General features: G+C 49.6%; 2 protein-coding genes across 18 annotated transcripts in view; one reads left to right on the top strand and one right to left on the bottom strand.

Moving 5' to 3' along the window:
- Positions 1–17,341, top strand: part of LOC102019710 (chromosome unknown open reading frame, human C11orf80) — a 184,920-nt gene that overhangs the window by 21,401 nt on the left and 146,178 nt on the right. For 8 of the 15 annotated variants that reach the window (XM_013513897.1, XM_013513895.1, XM_013513900.1 and 5 more), the window contains exons 1-3: positions 42–135; positions 2,707–2,845; positions 3,872–4,012. In XM_013513897.1, the coding sequence (XP_013369351.1) occupies positions 2,804–2,845; positions 3,872–4,012 (183 nt within the window). In that variant the 5' untranslated portion in view covers positions 42–135; positions 2,707–2,803. The other 7 variants (XM_013513896.1, XM_013513888.1, XM_013513890.1 and 4 more) reach the window with 7 other exon arrangements.
- The window catches only part of Sptbn2 (spectrin, beta, non-erythrocytic 2), a 39,850-nt gene continuing 28,039 nt past the window's right edge, over positions 5,531–17,341 (bottom strand). For all 3 annotated transcript variants that reach the window (XM_005384376.2, XM_013513886.1, XM_005384375.2), the window contains 18 exons: positions 16,121–16,384; positions 14,490–14,714; positions 14,101–14,190; positions 13,592–13,852; positions 13,382–13,512; positions 12,961–13,165; positions 11,884–12,258; positions 10,781–11,025; positions 10,545–10,683; positions 9,763–9,847; positions 9,368–9,564; positions 8,923–9,065; positions 8,757–8,832; positions 8,634–8,684; positions 7,995–8,215; positions 7,535–7,708; positions 6,924–6,966; positions 5,531–6,416 (listed from right to left, as the gene is read on the bottom strand). In XM_005384376.2, coding sequence (XP_005384433.1) covers positions 6,183–6,416; positions 6,924–6,966; positions 7,535–7,708; positions 7,995–8,215; positions 8,634–8,684; positions 8,757–8,832; positions 8,923–9,065; positions 9,368–9,564; positions 9,763–9,847; positions 10,545–10,683; positions 10,781–11,025; positions 11,884–12,258; positions 12,961–13,165; positions 13,382–13,512; positions 13,592–13,852; positions 14,101–14,190; positions 14,490–14,714; positions 16,121–16,384 — 3,159 coding nt within the window. In that variant the 3' untranslated portion in view covers positions 5,531–6,182. The remainder of the gene's footprint in view (positions 6,417–6,923; positions 6,967–7,534; positions 7,709–7,994; positions 8,216–8,633; positions 8,685–8,756; positions 8,833–8,922; positions 9,066–9,367; positions 9,565–9,762; positions 9,848–10,544; positions 10,684–10,780; positions 11,026–11,883; positions 12,259–12,960; positions 13,166–13,381; positions 13,513–13,591; positions 13,853–14,100; positions 14,191–14,489; positions 14,715–16,120; positions 16,385–17,341) is intronic.

Raw genomic sequence — 17,341 nt, 5'->3', positions numbered from 1 at the left:
TAGCCAATTACCGCCCTGGAAGGGGGTCGCGGTTGAAGCGTCAGAAAGGCTCAGGACGCAACCACTGTCTTGGTAAAATGGGAAGCCCAGTGGAGTCACCAACCCTCACAATGGATCGTGCTATGGGGCCTGCTGGTAAGGGGAGGCGCTGATGACAAAAGATTATCTTAATAGGTCTCCTAATGGGCTTTTCTCAGCAGGCTTATCAGTCCCTATGGTGACGGGGGCAATATTTCAGATATACAGGCACGCCACATTTTAAGCGAACCTAGTTTTTTTTTTGTTTTTTTTTTCTTGGCTCTTTGAACAATTTTAATTTTTTTTTCTTCATTGTTGAAGAAAGAAAATCAAGGAATAGAAAGATGATCTGTGACAGAGCTGGAGTAGGTCTAAGAGGCATTTGTCCATCAAAGTTCCAGGTCCATGGAAAAGCCAAAGAAATACTTGGCTCCTAGGTCTGGGTCCTTTGGGTAAGCCAAAGAGATACTTGGTTCATAGGCCCAGAGAAATTCCTTATTTTGGCGTGGGACGGTGTCTCCTGTCCACTCCAAGCTGCAACCAGGTCTCTCGACTAAACGTTCATCCTTCAGTTACGGTCCAAGAGCACCTCCTGGTGGCAAAAGGAAGCTATTAGTGGATTATTCACTGTCACCTATCGAACACAAGTTTATGGAGATCGATAGGGTTTATCTCCAAATAGAGGTACCAGGGTGATTGTCAATCACCATACTTCCTTGTGATGATTCTATGAGTTTCACTGATACCATCCAGGCACAAATTCCCCAACATCTTCTTCCCGACCCCTCCCATCTACTTGGATTTTCTTCACTGAATTCTTTTTGTTTCCCAGGCATTTCAGAAGCTTCCATTTATAATAACTGACATTCACACTTGTCCTCCACTAATTCTGTTTACCTATACTCTTCCCTTCTCCTCTTGGGCATTTCCAGTTTTTCTCTGCACTCAAACTTTTTACTTTCAGACACTTCTATAGCTTTCCTTCACCATTTCTGGGATGGCTTTCTCTACCCTTCACTATTACTCCTTTGAGCTTCCTTGATGTTCCAAGAGAGACTTCTCCAAGATAGCCTGCATTAGCTACTACCCACCTTCATACACTGTATTTTAGATTCTCACCTGATTCCCCAAATTTTCTGAGGTCTCCAAAATTAATACCCCCTTAACAGTTTGTCTCCTTCTAAAACTTTTATTTCATTCATCTTTCTTTCCTCTGTGTTTTTACACTTTTTTCCTCATAGCTGATTGTGCCATTCCATCTCCTTCCCTCATCTATTTCTTCATTCTTTCATTTATTCCCTGTTGTAGTTTGGGCTCACAAGGGGAACAATACAGGACACATAATTTATAGAATTTTGTAATAGTCACCCAAAGAGTTATGTACAAGAGAGTGCAGGAAATCTGTCCACACACTAAAGACCCAGAAGGATCCCACAGCAGTGTCCTGCAAGAGTCCAGCTGAAGACCTAGATCCCATCACAGTGTCCCCCATGAGTCCAGCTGGAGGTCAAGAGTCCACAACAATGTCTCATGCAGGCCTGTTTCACGGATCTGTGCTGGGAAGGCCCAGAGGTCAGCGATGGAAGCTAGAAAGTCTGTGCCAGCGGGATGAAGGATCTGTGCTAGCAAGCTGAGGGTTCTACACTGGAACCAGGAAGCAACACTCAAAGTAAGAACCAGAGCTCCCCCGAAAAGGACCACAGCCATCCTCAGCAACAATGAGGTCCAGAGCTCTCCAACCATGAGAACAGCAGAAAGCCAGAAAGCCAGTGCGACAAGCTTCTCCAGGAGACTGAACAGTGCACCATGAGGACCAGAGCTCCCCCAAAGTGAACTGTAGCCATTCTCAGCGACAACAAGGTCCTCTGAAGATGAGAACAGCTGAGTTCATCAGGAAACCAGTGTGACAAGCTCCTCCAGGAAAACCAACAGCTCCCTACAGCTTCTAAACTTCCTGCTCTCAAGTTCTGCCTCTTATGCTGCAGGCAACAACCCTTAGGTGGGCCCCCCACACCCAGAACTGTGCTTGTTCAGTTCAGCTGGGTATAATAAGTTGCCCACCAGTCGTCAGTCCACCACATTCCCTTTTATCTTCATTCCTCTTCCTTCATAGGCAATCATTCTAATGAGCTTAACGTACAGTATTTGGTTTGTCTGTTTTTGGAAGTCATGTCCTTTAATGGGCATTTTTTTCCTTTCTTTAAAAACAAATTATCATGAAAATTTTCAAAAAAGGAACAAATACAGAGATATTATAATGAACTCCTTTGGCCTCTTTATCCAGTTTCAATATTATCAACACTTTACTGATCTTACTTTCATCCAGGCCCCTCTACTTTTTTTTCTGGAGTATTTAAAAACAAATCTCTGACATAATGTCATGCTTCTAAGTACTTCACTATCTGCTTCTAATTGAAAACATCATTGTTATGCTTTTTTTTTCCTCTTTAGTGCTGGGGACCTAACCCAGGGCCTTATGAGTGCTAGACAAGTGCTTTACCCTTGAGCTACATCCCCAGCCCATATGCTATGTTAATGTCTATATTTATGCTCCAATTTCCCCTAGTTGTCACAAATGTCTTTTCATAGTCAAGCTTTTTCTAATATTTGTATGTTTGTGTAAGACATGTAAATAGTATGGTGTTGTGTTGTATGTATTGCTCAGTATTTCTTACTTTTTCCCAGTAGGTGTGAAGTCGCTGTGTGAAATTAAACTCCTGAGCAATACTCCAGGCTGTGCAACCACGTGTTTTGTCTACCTATCTCTGGATATAAGACATATTCAATGTTCACAGTATGGGATGCTCCCATCATTATGAACAAGATTGTGAGTAACATATGTGTGCCCTAATTCTTTTTGAGAATGTTGGGGGGAGACATAAATCCAGGGTGGAATTTCTGGTTACTGGATTGTAGGGACACATAAAACTACCTTGTCTAAGCAGTGCCAATTGTTCCCTGGAAAACTATCCCAGCCTACCCTCCCTCCCGCAGGGCACAGGGCTCCTGTCATCACTACTTCTCCAAAATGTTTGATTTTTGCCTGCCATATAGGTATAGTATTTTCTTTTTTGCTTTGATTTTCATTTTTCTGGTCACTAATGATTTTGACCATGCCCTTGGCTCTTGACTTTTTTACTTTTCTGTAATTTCCCTGTTTGTATCTTTTTGCCTTTCAGGTTGCTGTCTCCTTTTTGTTGTTGATTTGTAGAGCTTTTTGTATATTCTAGATAATACTGTTATTGTTTCAAATATCTTTTTTTCCATTTCATCAGTTGTTAATTTTGTCCATGGTGTCCTTCACTGAGCAGGAATCTTTATTGTTTTTGTGCAAGCACATTAATCAATTTTGGTCTTATAATTCATGCTTTTGGGGCTTCCTATAGGATGTCCTCTTCTACCCCCAAGTCACAGAGCTGGTCTATATATTTTTTTTATTACCGTTACAGTTTTTCTCTTTCACATTTAGATCTCTAGTCTCATTAGAGTAGTGATGTCCAGTAGAAATATAATTTGAGCCACATTATTATTTAAAACAGGCTGGGGATATGGCTCAGTGGTAGAACACTTGCTCAGCATGCCTGACATCTTGTAATTGAGTTTCAGCACTGCAATCAATCAATCAAATAAAAAATTCTTGTAGGGCTAGGAGTGTAGCTCAATAGTGGAGCACTTGCCTAGCACACACAAAGCCCCAGAGTTAATCCCCAACACAACAGATAAATAGAAAATTCCAGTAAATACATAAAAAAGATAGAACAAAAGTTTGAAATCCACTTTAATATTTTTGACTTATTATCTTAACACATAATCAATATAAAAATTGAGCTATTAAATTTTTTTTCCTCCGAAGTCCTTGAAATCCAGTATATCATACTTGCAGCAGGTCTTGGTTTGGACTTGCCACACTTCAAGTGCTCAGCAGCTTCATGTGGCCAGCAGCTACTGGATTGGACAACACAAGCCTAGAGTCCACAACTATATGTACTATTCAGTGAGTACAAACATCTGTCTCTAAGTAACTCATCCGTATTTCCACACTGATTTGTGTGCTTGGGTTGATGGTATTTTTGTGGCTTATTTGTCTTGTATTCACCAGTGCCACATTCCACCTGCTAATATCTTTCCTGAAATTTTTCCCCTTTTCCATCCACATCTGAAAGTGTCTCTCCCAAAACTGATTACCTGACCCTACATGTGTCCTCTTCTCCATTCTGTCCCTATGGAATCATGCCCTGAAGTAGCTTCAGTTGTCATGTGTGTGCCGATGACTTAAGACCATGCTGTCCATCTTACCTTTCCATTTTTGGTGGCTGTTCTGCAAAACCACTGCAATTGGCTGCCATGGTTACACTGACATTTTACATTACAGTGATCATTTCTCCATTAAATTTTCTCCCTATATACATTTCCTTCTAAAATTTCCAGTGATTTGTGCTTGCCACATTGGGCTGTGAACACCCATATTCCCTGTGTACTCTGCAATGTGATCGCCACTGTACAGACGTGTTACAGCTCCTTTTTAAGCACAAGCTAAGGTGTCTGTGTAGAATTCATGCACTATTCCATGACAGGATGTCGCAGTTCTGTTTATCTACACAGTTACTGAGGAATACTAAATCTGCCCATCTCAAGAGAAAGGATAATTGTCCTGTGGCCTACCTGGCCTACCAGATCTCATATCTGGAGCCCATTCTGGAGCTACACTGTGTCAGGACCCTTACCCAGTTGTGCTAAGGATGTGGCAGTTTGGCTGAAAAGGGGGTTGTTTATGTAGAGAAAACAGTGCAAGAACAAAGCTTAAGGTAGAAGGTCACCAAGGAATGGTCACTTCCGACAACACTTGGGAGTCAAACACTATTGCCCTGAAACCTCTAACTGCCAAGCCAGAGATGAGGGATAAACCACCTGCTTCTTTTTTAATACCTCATTCAATCTAGAATATATCACCCTATGTGCACTTGTGTTTTACATGCACAGGATGTACTTCATGGCTTCTCAGGGTGACATTATTCTGTTGGTCAGAGGATGGGGAACCTGCCATTCCTGTGACCTCTGTGTAAGCTCCCATGATTCTACCAGGGAGGAGACAGAACATGGAGTTAATAATCACCCTCAATGTGTTGAGGTTTTCACTGTTGGCTGAACACCAGTTGAGACTAGTTGTGGCAGTGCTCCCAGTCTGCCGTTACTGGTGAGCTGAGAGAAGCATGAGTGAAGAAAATACACCAGGCAGGGGAGCACTCACTGCTTTGAACGCATACTGCTTGTTAACATCTGACCCACAGTGAGTGTCTTTGGTTTAAAAAGAGGCTTGGCATTGGTCAGCCAGCATCCTGGAGATCATTGCCACAGAGAAATGAGACCAAGATAGGGTGGCTTTCACACGCATGGTTCTTTGAGGACGTGGAGGCTGGGGGCAGGGTGGAAACCTGGTACACGGACCCAGAGTCAAAGGAAAAACATGGGCTCAGGTGGAGAGGTTGTCATCAGGAAAGCAAAGACACCCAGAGGCAGTGAGAGAAGCTGAGCTGTTTAATCACCTCCTTGGCCAGACTCAAGGGTGTGGATGCCCCTAAACAACTCACACCTGGAAGCCACCCGGAGCTGTTGGAGATGGAGCAGCCACTTGAGTCAGAAGATGAGGCGGGATGGGAAGGGAGGGCTTCAGCACCTCCGACTCCATCATCTGGCACTCCTGTACTCCCCTCCCCTGCCCCGCCCCTTCCAATTCAGCTCTGAGAAGTTTCTGGCTGGTCCTTGGGGGCAAGGAACCTGTAGTGGATGGTGTGCCCTGGCTGTGGTGGGAGAATGACCCCGAGGCAGGGGCAGTCATTTCCCACATGGCCTATCAGGGTGCGGCACTGTCCGCACTGTGGTGGCAGATGGAGCCACAGGGTGGGGGAAGAGGGAAGAAGGGGGCACGGGAGCAGAAGTGGGGTTTGCCTGGGTCCCACCATCAGTCTGAAATTAAACAGCAGAAGAAAAGATTGCGCTTGGGAACACTGGCTTGTCCCGTGACAGTTCCTGGTGATGGGCTGACCTTGGCAACAGACCCTAGCAGCAGGCAGTTATCCTGAAGAGGGTGATCCCTGTCAACAGTCCCTGGCAGTTTCCTGAACAGAGGGAGGGAGCTGGCCTGGGAGTCTGGACCCCCTTCCCAACTATTTATTCTTCTTGAAGAAACTGAAGCGTTTTTCTCGCTCTCGCTCTCTGCCATCCTTGCTGCGCAGCACAACGGACCCTTCAGTCCCAGGCTGTGATACTGGGGGCATGGTCATGGCCCGAGTCATACCCCGAGTGGCACTGGGAATCGCTGGTTCTCCTGGCTCTCCAGAGTCGGAGGATGCAGAGGCAATGCCTGCATTCACCACCCGCAGCCAGGAGCTCATCTCTGCCTGTAGGGAACAGGGAAAAACTGCTCAGTGTCAACACCCCTGTGCTGGGGCAGCTGCTGGTAGACAGTGGGAGTGTGAGAGGGGAGAGCAGTTACGTGGTTGACTATTTCATTTCATAGGAGGAAAAGGCCTTTTTTTTTTTTTTTTTTTTTTGTAGTACAAAGTATTGAATCCAGGACCTCTGGACTGGACTATACTCCCAAATCTTTTTATTATTTCTTATTTTGAGACAGGATTTTGCTGAGTTGCCCAGGCTGGGCTCAAACTTACAATCCTCCTGCCTCAGCCTCCCAAGTAGGAAAGAGGCCCTCTTTAAGACAGGGGGAATGTTTCAGTATGGCCTTCATACACATCCAGTTGGCACATTGTGGGCTGTCTTATTGTAAGAATGAGACATACCAAACAAGGAAAAAGAGAAAGAGGAGAGAAAGGAAGAGAATCTGCCCCTGGTGGGCCCTAAGAATGGCATGGAGAGAGAGGAACATAGGGGGAGAAGCGACAGCTCACCTCATCCTTGGCCTGGAATAAATATTCTTTTCCGTCCTGTAAGCTGTTAGGAAACAGAAGCCACAAAGGCAGAGCTGAGAATCTGTTTGCCAGGTCAGCACGGGAGAGCTCCATTCTCACCCAGAGGCTGGCTGGGAGGACACTGGGGCAGCCCTGGAGCCAGATCAGACTTGCTTTGCACATTCTTCAAATTCCCAGGATTTTGCAGATGTGCAAAATCAAACCCTTTCTGATTGGCTGCAGAGGGCCAGGGTGAGCTCACTCTCATCCCAGGCTATGTGCTGCTGCTTGGTGGCAGGCAGGCAGGCCCCTGGAGGTCACTGGTGGCAGGGGAATGGAGACACCCTGCCCCCAGATTTCCTTCCCAGGATAAATTTGCAGCCTGACATAGGCAGTTGGTCAGCTTGTTTCTTGGTTTCCTCACTTCTTTTAGGGTAGCATACAACCAGAATCCCCCAGCTCTCCCTCATCTGCGGGTGTCTTCAGTGCTAGGTTTGACAATTCCACCTGGGTGCTCCTTACAGGTGACCCCCTCTGGACCTTGCTCAGAGCCTACCCACCTTATGTCAGCACCGACTCCTCCCATCCTGAGAGCACTGGCTGGTTCCTACCTCAGCTTGAAGACATGTTTGCGCTTTCGATAATCGAAGGCCACACCGCCCTGGGCCCTGGTCAGGCGGACCGGCACTTCTCCGTGGTACGGCACTCCCGCACTGGCTGCCTTTGCATCCTTGTAAAAGCCGAGGGTCCCATTCCGCAGGACACAGTACACGTTCTGCCAGGACCTGGGCAGGACATGGTGGGGTCAGGAGGCCAGCTGGGTGGGAGGACTGGCTAGCCATGTGGGACCTAAACCCTGGGGCTGCCTCAGATATCCTTGGACTTGTGGTTCTACCCTTGTCTTTAGGCCCCCTCTGGCCATCTCCTGAGGCCTGTGCCAGTTCTGAATCCTACCCTTCCCGGAGGACACAGTACTTTAGGGTGCCCCTTCTCTGTCTAGGAAGAGGCTCCAGGGAAGCCTCTGCAGAGGAAGTTTAGAGATGACAGGCACTGCACAGCCAGTGTGGGTACCTATTGGCAGCCTTCTTGAGAGTGGTCTCCATCTCCTGTTTGCGGCACAACATCCCCTCCATCTGCTCCTGGGCAGACAGCTCAGGACCTCGACTGGACAGGGTGGCACCATGGGCTGACTCTGATGACCTGCTCTGGGGCATCACAGGAGAGGCCGAGCCCTGGGGCCGAGTCTGCCTCTCTCCCCGTGGCCCATTGGCCTCATCCCCTGCACCAGTCCCCTGTGAGGGAAAAAAATGTCATGTCAAAGGATGAGTTAGAACCAAGCATGATGGCACACCCCTGTAATCCCAGCACTCTGGGAGGCTGAGGCAGGAAGATCACAAATTTGAGCCCAGCCTGGACAACTTAATGACTAAGAAGATCTTGTCTCAAAATAAATAAAAAGGGTTCCTGGGGATGTAGCTCATTGCAAAAGTCCTGGGTTTTGCCCCTGGTTCTGTCCCCAGTACTGCCCTTCCCCTAAAAAATGATGAGTTAGGAGGTGTTTTACCTGGAGGATGGGAAGCTCTGTGGCCAAGAGCTGTCTTCCAACCCCCCGTTTCTCTTGCGCTCTTCCCTCTCTCACCCCAGGAGTCCCACCCATTTTTGCCCTTTCATCTCCCAGGCATCCACACCCACAACTCTAGGGGGACTCACAGGTCCTTCTGGGAAGCTGCTCTGCTCGAGTCTCTGCTGCTCCGAGAGGGGCTGCAAGCACAAGAGGCTGTGAGAGGGGTGGGGGATGGGGTCTGAAGGAGATGCCCAGGGACATGGTGTTACCTGTGAGGACTCTGAGTCTGTGCAGACCCCATTGACGCTGGGTGCCTGTGTGGACGGTGGCTGCCGAGGCTGGCTTCTGGAATGGCCAAAGGTGACACAGAATAAGTACTTTCTGGCTTCCGTGGGCTCAGCCTCATCCTTCTGGCCCAGGAGTCCCAGCTCTCACCCATCCCAGGCAGTGCCACGAGCTGTCTGGCCATCTATCAGCTCCCTTGAAGGCAGACTAGCTGTGGGTTCTGGGGCAGGGGGCTGTTTCCTCCGTTCCTCCTCCTCCCTCTTTCTCTTCCGCTCCCTCTCTCGCTCCTCCAGCTGTCAAGAAATGCTGAGGTCAGCGTGTAGAAGGCCTCATTTAAGGAGCCAGGCATGGGGAAGCTGAAAAGTCTCAGCTCTGGTCTGATGAAACAGACAGGATAGAGAAGAGAATCTGAAAAGGTGTGGACAAGAAGTAGTGGGGGAGATGGAGTCTCACGACTCCTAATGTGGTGGTGGGAATGGGACACTCTCAGTTCACACCTGGGTGATGCCGGGGCCATGGGAAAAGAATAAATGTCTTCTCTAAGAACAGAGAGTGCAGGGCCAGGGCAGGGTGGTGGGGGACCCATGGCCCTCACCGCAGTGAGCTTCTCCAGTGCACTAAAACGCTCCTCCCAGGCGACTGCAGACTTCTGGAAGGCTTCATGCCGCTTGATGAGGCTTTCCACTTCGTCCACTGTGCAGCCCAGCTCCGCACTCCGCACCAGTGGCTCCTGGCTGCATAGCCAGGCCTCTGCCATCCCTGCATCTCTCCCAAACACAAGCACTTCCAAAACTGCCAGGATTGTGGGACACAGAGAGATGGCAGGTCAGAGGGGGCCCAGGCAGGATAGTGCCCCTGTCCTGGGACAAGGACAGAAGAAGGCATAGCCCCAGAGCAGTGCCAGGGTTCCTGGTCTCTCTTACCCTGGAAACCACAGGAAGGGATGCCCAGCCCCTCCTCCCAAGACCTGGTATCCCCACAGTGGCTCACCAAGCTGGAGCCAGTCCATCTTCTCCTGCCACTTGTCAGCTGTCTCCTGGCGCCGGGCTTGTAGTTGAGATAGCTTCTCTGAGATCTGGGAGGCAGAGATATGAGTTAGCAGCCAGTAGGGCCTTTCCAGAGGGTTACAGGGGAACCTGTGATTTTAAGTAGAAAGAACTGAGCATGAGAACGTACACCTGTCACCTCGTACCCAGGAAGACCAAGACACAAGAATTACAAATTTAAGCTTAGCCCGAGCAACTTAGTGAATTAGCGAGACTCTGTAGCAAAATAAAAATAAATAAATAAAAGGGTCTGGGACACATCTGTAATCCTGGCACTGAAGGAGCCTGAAACAGGAGGACTGCAAGTTCAAGTCCTACCTGGGCAACTTGGAGAGGGCTGGGGATATAGTGCAGTGGTAGAATGCCTCTAGGATTGATTGCAAAAATAAATTAGATTAAATTAAAAAGGGCTGAGAATGTAGCTGAATGTGAAGGCCCTGAGTTCAAACCCTAGTACCATATTAGAAGAAAAAGAAAAAGGAGAAGGAGAAGAAAAGGAGGAGGAGAAGGGGAGGAAGAAGAAGAGGGGGATGTGGTGGTGATGGTGGTAGCGGTAGTAGCAGAAGTAGATAGTTTGGAGGGATGGGATATAGGCAATCTCTTTTTAACTGAGGGGTTAAAAAGTGAAAGATTTCATGCAAAGAAAGAATGAGAAGAAGCAGAAAGAGAGACTCAGGAAAAACCAGCACTGAGCCTGCTCTGTGAGGCTGGCCCAGCCTCACCTACCTCCTCCGCTGCATAATGGTTCCTTGCCAGCAGCTCCTGCCCCATGTCAATGCAGGAAGAGAAGCGGTCTGCTCTGGCCTCTATCTCTGCTTTGATGCCCTGTTGGTTCTTGATGACGAGATCCGCAGAGGACACATCCCTGGAGGGACACAGGGACAGTATCACTCATTGTTCCCAGCCCCATCACAGACGCACGCCCATAACCTAAGGAGGCTGTCGGGCACCATGGGCCTCACCGGGGCCGCTCCTGGGCATCCATCTGCAGGTTAATCCCATCCATCCATAGCATCAGCTCCCGGACAGCCTTGAAGAAGCGGAATTTGTCCGTGGTGTCCAGCAGCAACTGGCGGCGGGCAGCAGAGCTTCCCTGAAGCTGGGCCCAGGCTTCAGCCACAGCCTGCATGTGGTGGCCAATCTCCTCAGCCTTGTCTCCAGCATAGGCCTTCTGGAGCCGATGGCCATCATCCTGCACCTGCTGGACCTGTGGGGGCCCAGGTCAGAGACAGACTAAGTAGGGAGACTCTCAGGAGTTACAGCCTCCCTTGGTGCGGGCTGCTGCTGTCTACCTCCTGCCTATTTTACCAGCCAAACAGGCAGAAGGAACAGAGGTCAGGGGTGGGGCTGAGTGGACAAATGAAGGCAGGTGCCTTGCTATAGTCTGCCCTGTTGGTCTCATATGGGGGTCTCATATGTGGGCCTAGCCCAGGGAATGGGCTTTTAGGGGCACTAGGCAGCTGAGCTTCCAGAGGCCTGCCCAGCACAAGAAGAACCTTAAGAGATTGCTAAAAATAAGACATGCAGCCTGCAGCAGGAATCTAGGTATAAATGGATGAAGGATCTATATTATTTTGAGTCTTAATCTCTAGGCTGGGTTTCACCAACAGGCAGATTTAGGTACATGAATCTTCCAGCCACTAGGACCACCTGAAAATGTGGACCCCTCAAGGGGGCTTGTCATTAAAAAGAAATGCAGTGACTAATGTCTCTTGGCTAGAGATGTTCTCTGGGAATGATTCTTTGGATTGAACCAAAGGCCTTTGCACTGAACTACATCCCTGAGCCTTTTTATTTTTTATTTTGAGACAGGACCTTGCAGTCACTAAGTTGTCCAGGCTAGGTTTAAACTTGTGATCCTCCGCCTCAGCCTCCCATAGTGGCAGAACTACAGGTGTGCGTCACCACACCCAACTGCTGGAACAATTCCAACCTTAACTTTGAGTGACCTCCAGGTTGTCATCCTCCCAGCATTTCTGAAATTTGCCCCCTGGCTCCTTGGACATCCCACCCCATTTCCTACAGTCTCCTTTCAGCCTTGCTCACTTCCTCCCCGGGGTCAGACCTGGGCGCTGAGGGCCTGAATGTCATGCTCGTAGGCACAGTGCCGCCGCTGCAGGGCCTCAGCAGCATTGAGGTCCCGGCCAGTACCATCCGGAAGCTGCTGCTGCTTGTGCTGCACCCGTGCCAGGGCTTGGCGGGCGCTGTGCAGGAAACGTTGCAGTTCGTATGCAGCAGCCAGCACTTGACCCCGTGTGTCCAGGAGCTCGAGCAGGTCAGCCCAGGCCTCATTGAGACTGTCCTTCCACTCGGCCACCGTGGCCCGCGCGGCATGGCCCCCTGCAATGAGCCCATTGGCCAGAGCATTGGCACTGTCTACACGCTCCTGACCGATGGTGCTTGTGTCCCTGGAGAACTCGCGGAATTTGTCCCGGAGCATCTGGCAGAGGAAGAAGTTGTAAGGACAAGGATATGACACTGGAGGGTGAGGTCTCTGCCTGACAGAGCCCTCTCCCACAAAACTGAGAACTCCTCGCTGAGTTAAGGAGCATTGCAGTTGCTTCTCACCCCACTGTCATGTGTCACCTGATAAGAATACATACTGAGAAATGGATTTTCAAAGCAGTGTTGTCAGAGTGTGCTTACACAAACTAAGATGGCTCGAGTGTCACTAGGTGGTCTCATCGTAGGGGACTACCATTGTGTAGGCAGTCTGTTCTTGACCAAATGCCATTGTGTAGTATGTGACTGGATTTCCCTGATGCCTCCTAGTCCTAGCAAAAGCAACTGAGGTACTTGGAACCTTCAGTCCTCAGACAAGGATTCTCTAACTCTGGTTTATATTTTCTCACCATGAGGGTCCAAATCCCCAATCTATAGGAGGAAATCTAAAGCCCTATTTCATTAAATTCTGTTCAGCAAGTGTGATTGGTAATTAATTTGCCTTTTGCTTTCTATGTTTGGCCTATGTCTCCCTTTCTGCACAATCCTTCAAATTATTCACCTCAAAACCTAGGGGGACAGCGCCTGCTTTGCCTGGTTTTGTGCCCCCGACCCCCTATGCACTGCCCTGAGAGGCCTTAGTCTCCCATGGGTCCTCAAACCTCAGCCCTGACCCACAGGGTGTCCTCCCTGCACTCACAGTCACATGTTCATAGTCCTGGCCTAGCTCATGGGAGGCGGCCACCACTTCGCGCTCCTGGATCCACTGCTCCAGGTCATCCAGCTCACGGCGCAGCTGGCACAGCCGGAGGTGCTCCTGCAGGCGCTCACGCCGCTCTCCGGCCAGCTCCTTCAGGCTGGCGTACAGCTTGTCCACCTGCGCCTGGCGGATTGATAGCCGTGTGCTGCAAAGAGGGGGCACCGTGGTGCTTAGGATACACTGCACTGATGCCTGTCTGTTCTCTGGGGCCCGTCCCTATTAGGTCCCCAATTCCTCACCAAGGCCTTGCTTCTCCTGCTTTCTAGAATGTTCTTACAAAAAGTGCTATACCCTTACACCTTCCAGGAATAGGTTTCCCTATCCCCTGGGAGCTGGGCCCCTTTGAAGCCTGTGAGCTTACCTCTCTGGATGGTCATGGTCAATCATATCTTGGCTGCTGGCTGCCAGCTGGTGGATGGTCTGGGCATAGTCAGCCAGGGCTTGCTCCAGCACCTGATGCTTCTTCACCTCTGCCTGGGCACTTGGCTCATCCTGGGAGAGGGGACAGTGGATGTCAAGAGAGCAGGGGAGGAAAGATGGGCCATACAGACTGGTTCTGCTTGGTTCTCACCTTGGCTTTCTCCTGGCCCATCATGTGTAGCTCTTGCTCACCCATCCAGGCCTCAGCCTCGGCAGCATCACGGTAGAACTGCTGGGCCCGCAGGGCTTCCTCCAGCCGCTTCCCCCGGAGCTCCAGCTCATGGCTCAGGCGTTTCCACATTTCCTGGAGCTCGGCCAGCTCAGGGCCTGCTGCTGCTGCACCCAGAGCACGCTGCCGCTCTGTGAGGTCTGCGATCCGAGGCTCATGACCCTGGATCTCCTTCTGCAGGGTCTGTCCCCAGCCATAGGAAAGGACACACTGAAAGCCTTGCAAAAGGACTGGAGCCTACATCCCCTCTCTGGGCCCAGGAACATGATGGCAATGCCCCGTCAGACCTCACAGTCCCCTAACACAACTTGCCCTCCCAAGGTGGGGAAAGGCAAACCCCTAAGTCTGGGAATATGTAGCCATTGAGTGGGGCCAGGGAAAGTAGATGAGGCTCTTGGGAACTTTTCTTTTTCCCATAGCCTCTGCCTCACCTGGTTTTTCTTCATGAGGAGCTGGACACTGGGCAAGTCCTTGCCATGTTCCATGGAGCTGGCCATCGGCAGCCTCTCTGTCACCCACAGCTAAATGAGAAAGAGGGGATCAGTGGAGGTGCAGAGGGCAGAGCCAGCACTGGGGCTGGAGCATGGGGATGCTTAGGGCTGTGGATGTGTGCAGGAAACAGGCATCCCTAGCTCTGGGGTAAAGGGATCTAGGGGGCATCCCAGAGACTCCTTAGAGAGGAAGACTCTCAGGGCCAAAGGAAGACAGAGTGGAGCACTGCTGGTGCTTCCCCAGTGTCCAGGAAAGAGGCTTGAGAGCCATGAGGCGGGGCGACTTGCCCACGAAGACTTTATCCTGTGCCCGGGGCCCAGTGACTTACAATCTCATCCTCCACATCCCGGTGGAACTGGTGTTGCTCTCGAGAGGCCTGTAGGCGCTGGCAGCGTTCCTTCATGGGCTGGCACAGGGCCCTGAACTTCTCCTCCACAGCCCTTGAGGTCCTCTCCACCTCTCCTGCACCCTGGTCTTCCTGGGCCAGTGCCTTTGCCTGAGCCTGGATCGCCTCTACCTCCTTCTCTCTCACAGCCATCTCCCGTTCCAGCATCTGCAGACCAGAGGAGGGAGATGTTAGTGCCACCTTGCTACCTCCAAGCTCAGGACACACTAGTCTATATCAAGCCAAATGTGATTTCCTTTGTTTTTGAGACTGTGTTTCCTTATGCTCCAGGCTGGCTACAAACATGCTGTCATCCAGGCTGGTTTTGAACTTGTACTCCTGCCCCAGCCTCCCAGAGTGCTAAGATTAAAGGCACTAGTGATTTCTTATCTCCAGGGCTCACTCCAAAGCATCCCTTCATGGCCTGGATCAGTGGATCTTGAACTCTAATACATGTAAGAATCCAAGGTTCTATGACAACTATGCCTGCTATCAATTTACTGTTCTTTCAGTCCCAAAGTCATCTCTGCTGTTTTGAGATGCAACTGGATCTTTTCTCCTTGGGTAGCTGGTGCAGTGTCAAAGTTTGTCAGTAGAGGGCGCTAGAGGGCTAAAACAACACGAAGGGCTTCTAAAGTTCCAGTACGTTTTTTTTTCTTGTGCCTACAACAAAACTGTGCACAGTGTGCAAGAGATGCTGTGGCTCTCCCCTTCTGGCAAGTTCTGCTAGCACTCCAGAAGCAACATCCTGCAGGCCATATCTGGCTTGCCAGCTGCAGGACTGTCATGGCCCACGACACCCCAGCAAAGTTTTAGGCCACTCAGTGAAAATATTTATTGTTTGGTTCCTTGTAGAAAAAGTTCTCTGACCCCCGCTATAGAGTTCTCTTTACGCCTGCTATGGTTTGGATGTGGTTTGGCCCACCAACACTCATGCTGAAATCTGGTCCCCAATGTAACAGTGCAAAGAGGTGGTGGGACATTTGAGATGTGGATTTTTGTCTCTTGTGCATGCACTTGTTTCCCTTCTCTTCTCCCATGTTAAGTCATGGCATGAAGCCCTCACCAGAAACCGAGTAGGTGCTCATGTTCTTGGACCTTCAGTGTCCCAAACTGAATTCTTTATGAATTACCTAGTCCCAGGCAGTCTGTTACAGCATCAGAAAATGGATTAAGACAGCATCTTTAGTAGTTAACCACATTTTACTAATGAATAATTCTTTTAGTGGAAGTTTCCTTGTTCAAATTACTACTGTGGTCTGCCTCCTGACTTTGCCCTGACTGGTACAGACCTCTAGAAATTCTTTTTTTTTTTTTTTTAGGTTTTTTCAGGTACCAGGAATCAAACTCATGACCTCGCACTTGCCAGGCAGGCACTGTGCCACTGAGCTAAATCCCCAGCCCCACACCTCTAGAAATTCTGATACCATTGGCCCATAGAAGTTATTTGGAGAAATACCAAAAGTCAGCTGCCAGGTCTTAAAAAGACCTTCCAAATTTCGAGAGCCACAGGTGCCCTCCTCCTTTCTCCTGCTTTTCCTGTTCACCCTCCCCACTGACGGCCCATAGCGCACCTGCTGCTTCTTGAGCAGAATGTTGACGCTGGTGAGGTCCTTTCCATAGTCATCAGAGTGCAGCTGGGCCTGCAGGCTCTCTAGCCAGCTCTCCAGGGCAGAGCAGCTTTGGGCAAACAGTTCAGCCCGGTTGGCATCAAAGAGGCTGCGGGCCTTGGCCTGGGTGGTGGTCTCTAGCTCATCCCAGCGGCGGTGCAGGTCTTCCAGTTTCTCTGACACAAGGGCTTTCAGGTCTGGCTTCTCAAGAGACAGCTCCCGCCCTTCCTGGGTGGCAGGACAAAGAAGGTGTAAGTGCCAGAATTAGATGCCACTGAATGCTACAGTCTGATAGCAGAGCAGGAGCTGAAAAGGCAGTAGAGACCTGAAGTGTAGGCAATAATTCAAAGTTCCTGTGTGAGCTCATAGAGGTTTTAAACCTATTCTAGGGGCTGTGGGTGTGGCTCAGTGGTACAGTTCTTGCCTTGCATGCACAAGGCCCTGGGTTCAATCCCCAACACCATATTAAAACAAACAAACAAAAAAACCTAAATGCCTAGTCCTCTCTACAGATTAAACCTGATTCTTCCCTCAAGGTAAGGCTCAAATCTCACTTCAATTAAAAAGCCTTTGTGCTGGTAGTGGTTGTGTATGCCTATAATCCCAGCACTCTGGGAGGCTGAGGCAGGAGAATCACAAATTTAAGCCCAGCCTGGACAACTTCGTGACTTAGTGCAACTGTCTCAAAATAAAAAATAAAAAGGGCTGGGAGTGTGAAGGCCCTGGGTTCAATCCCCACCAGTGTGAAGGCCCTGGGTTCAATCCCCAGGACTGTTTTTAAAAAAATCACTGCAATCTTTGCTCATGTGAGGTTCTAGTGTTCTGCTACAAGTGGACTTACATTATTTGCTATCATTTTATGTTTTTCAAATCATTACTCCTCACTTGAACTAAGGCAAGTGAGTCCCACTTGGTCTCCCCACTTCCAGCCCTGTGGCCGGAGGATTCTTGTTTTGGGGGAGGTATATGTGGAAAGAATGTGTGGAAGGCACTCACACAGAATTGATGCCCCTAAGGCGGCTCTCAGCCAAGAGCAGACTGGAAAGTGATGGGTGAACACCTGGTGACTCTGTGCTTTGGGTGGGATAATGCTGATGCAGAGCAGCTGCATTGCCTCTTGATTCTTCCTGTGTCTGTTCCACGCCATCTCCCAGAGTGCTCCGGTTGCTACCAAAGTAGCTGACA

This window comes from Chinchilla lanigera, unplaced genomic scaffold, assembly GCF_000276665.1.
Source record: "Chinchilla lanigera isolate Chin_1 unplaced genomic scaffold, ChiLan1.0 scaffold00021, whole genome shotgun sequence".
NCBI lineage: Eukaryota > Metazoa > Chordata > Mammalia > Rodentia > Chinchillidae > Chinchilla > Chinchilla lanigera.
This window is presented reverse-complemented; position numbering and strand designations above follow the sequence as displayed.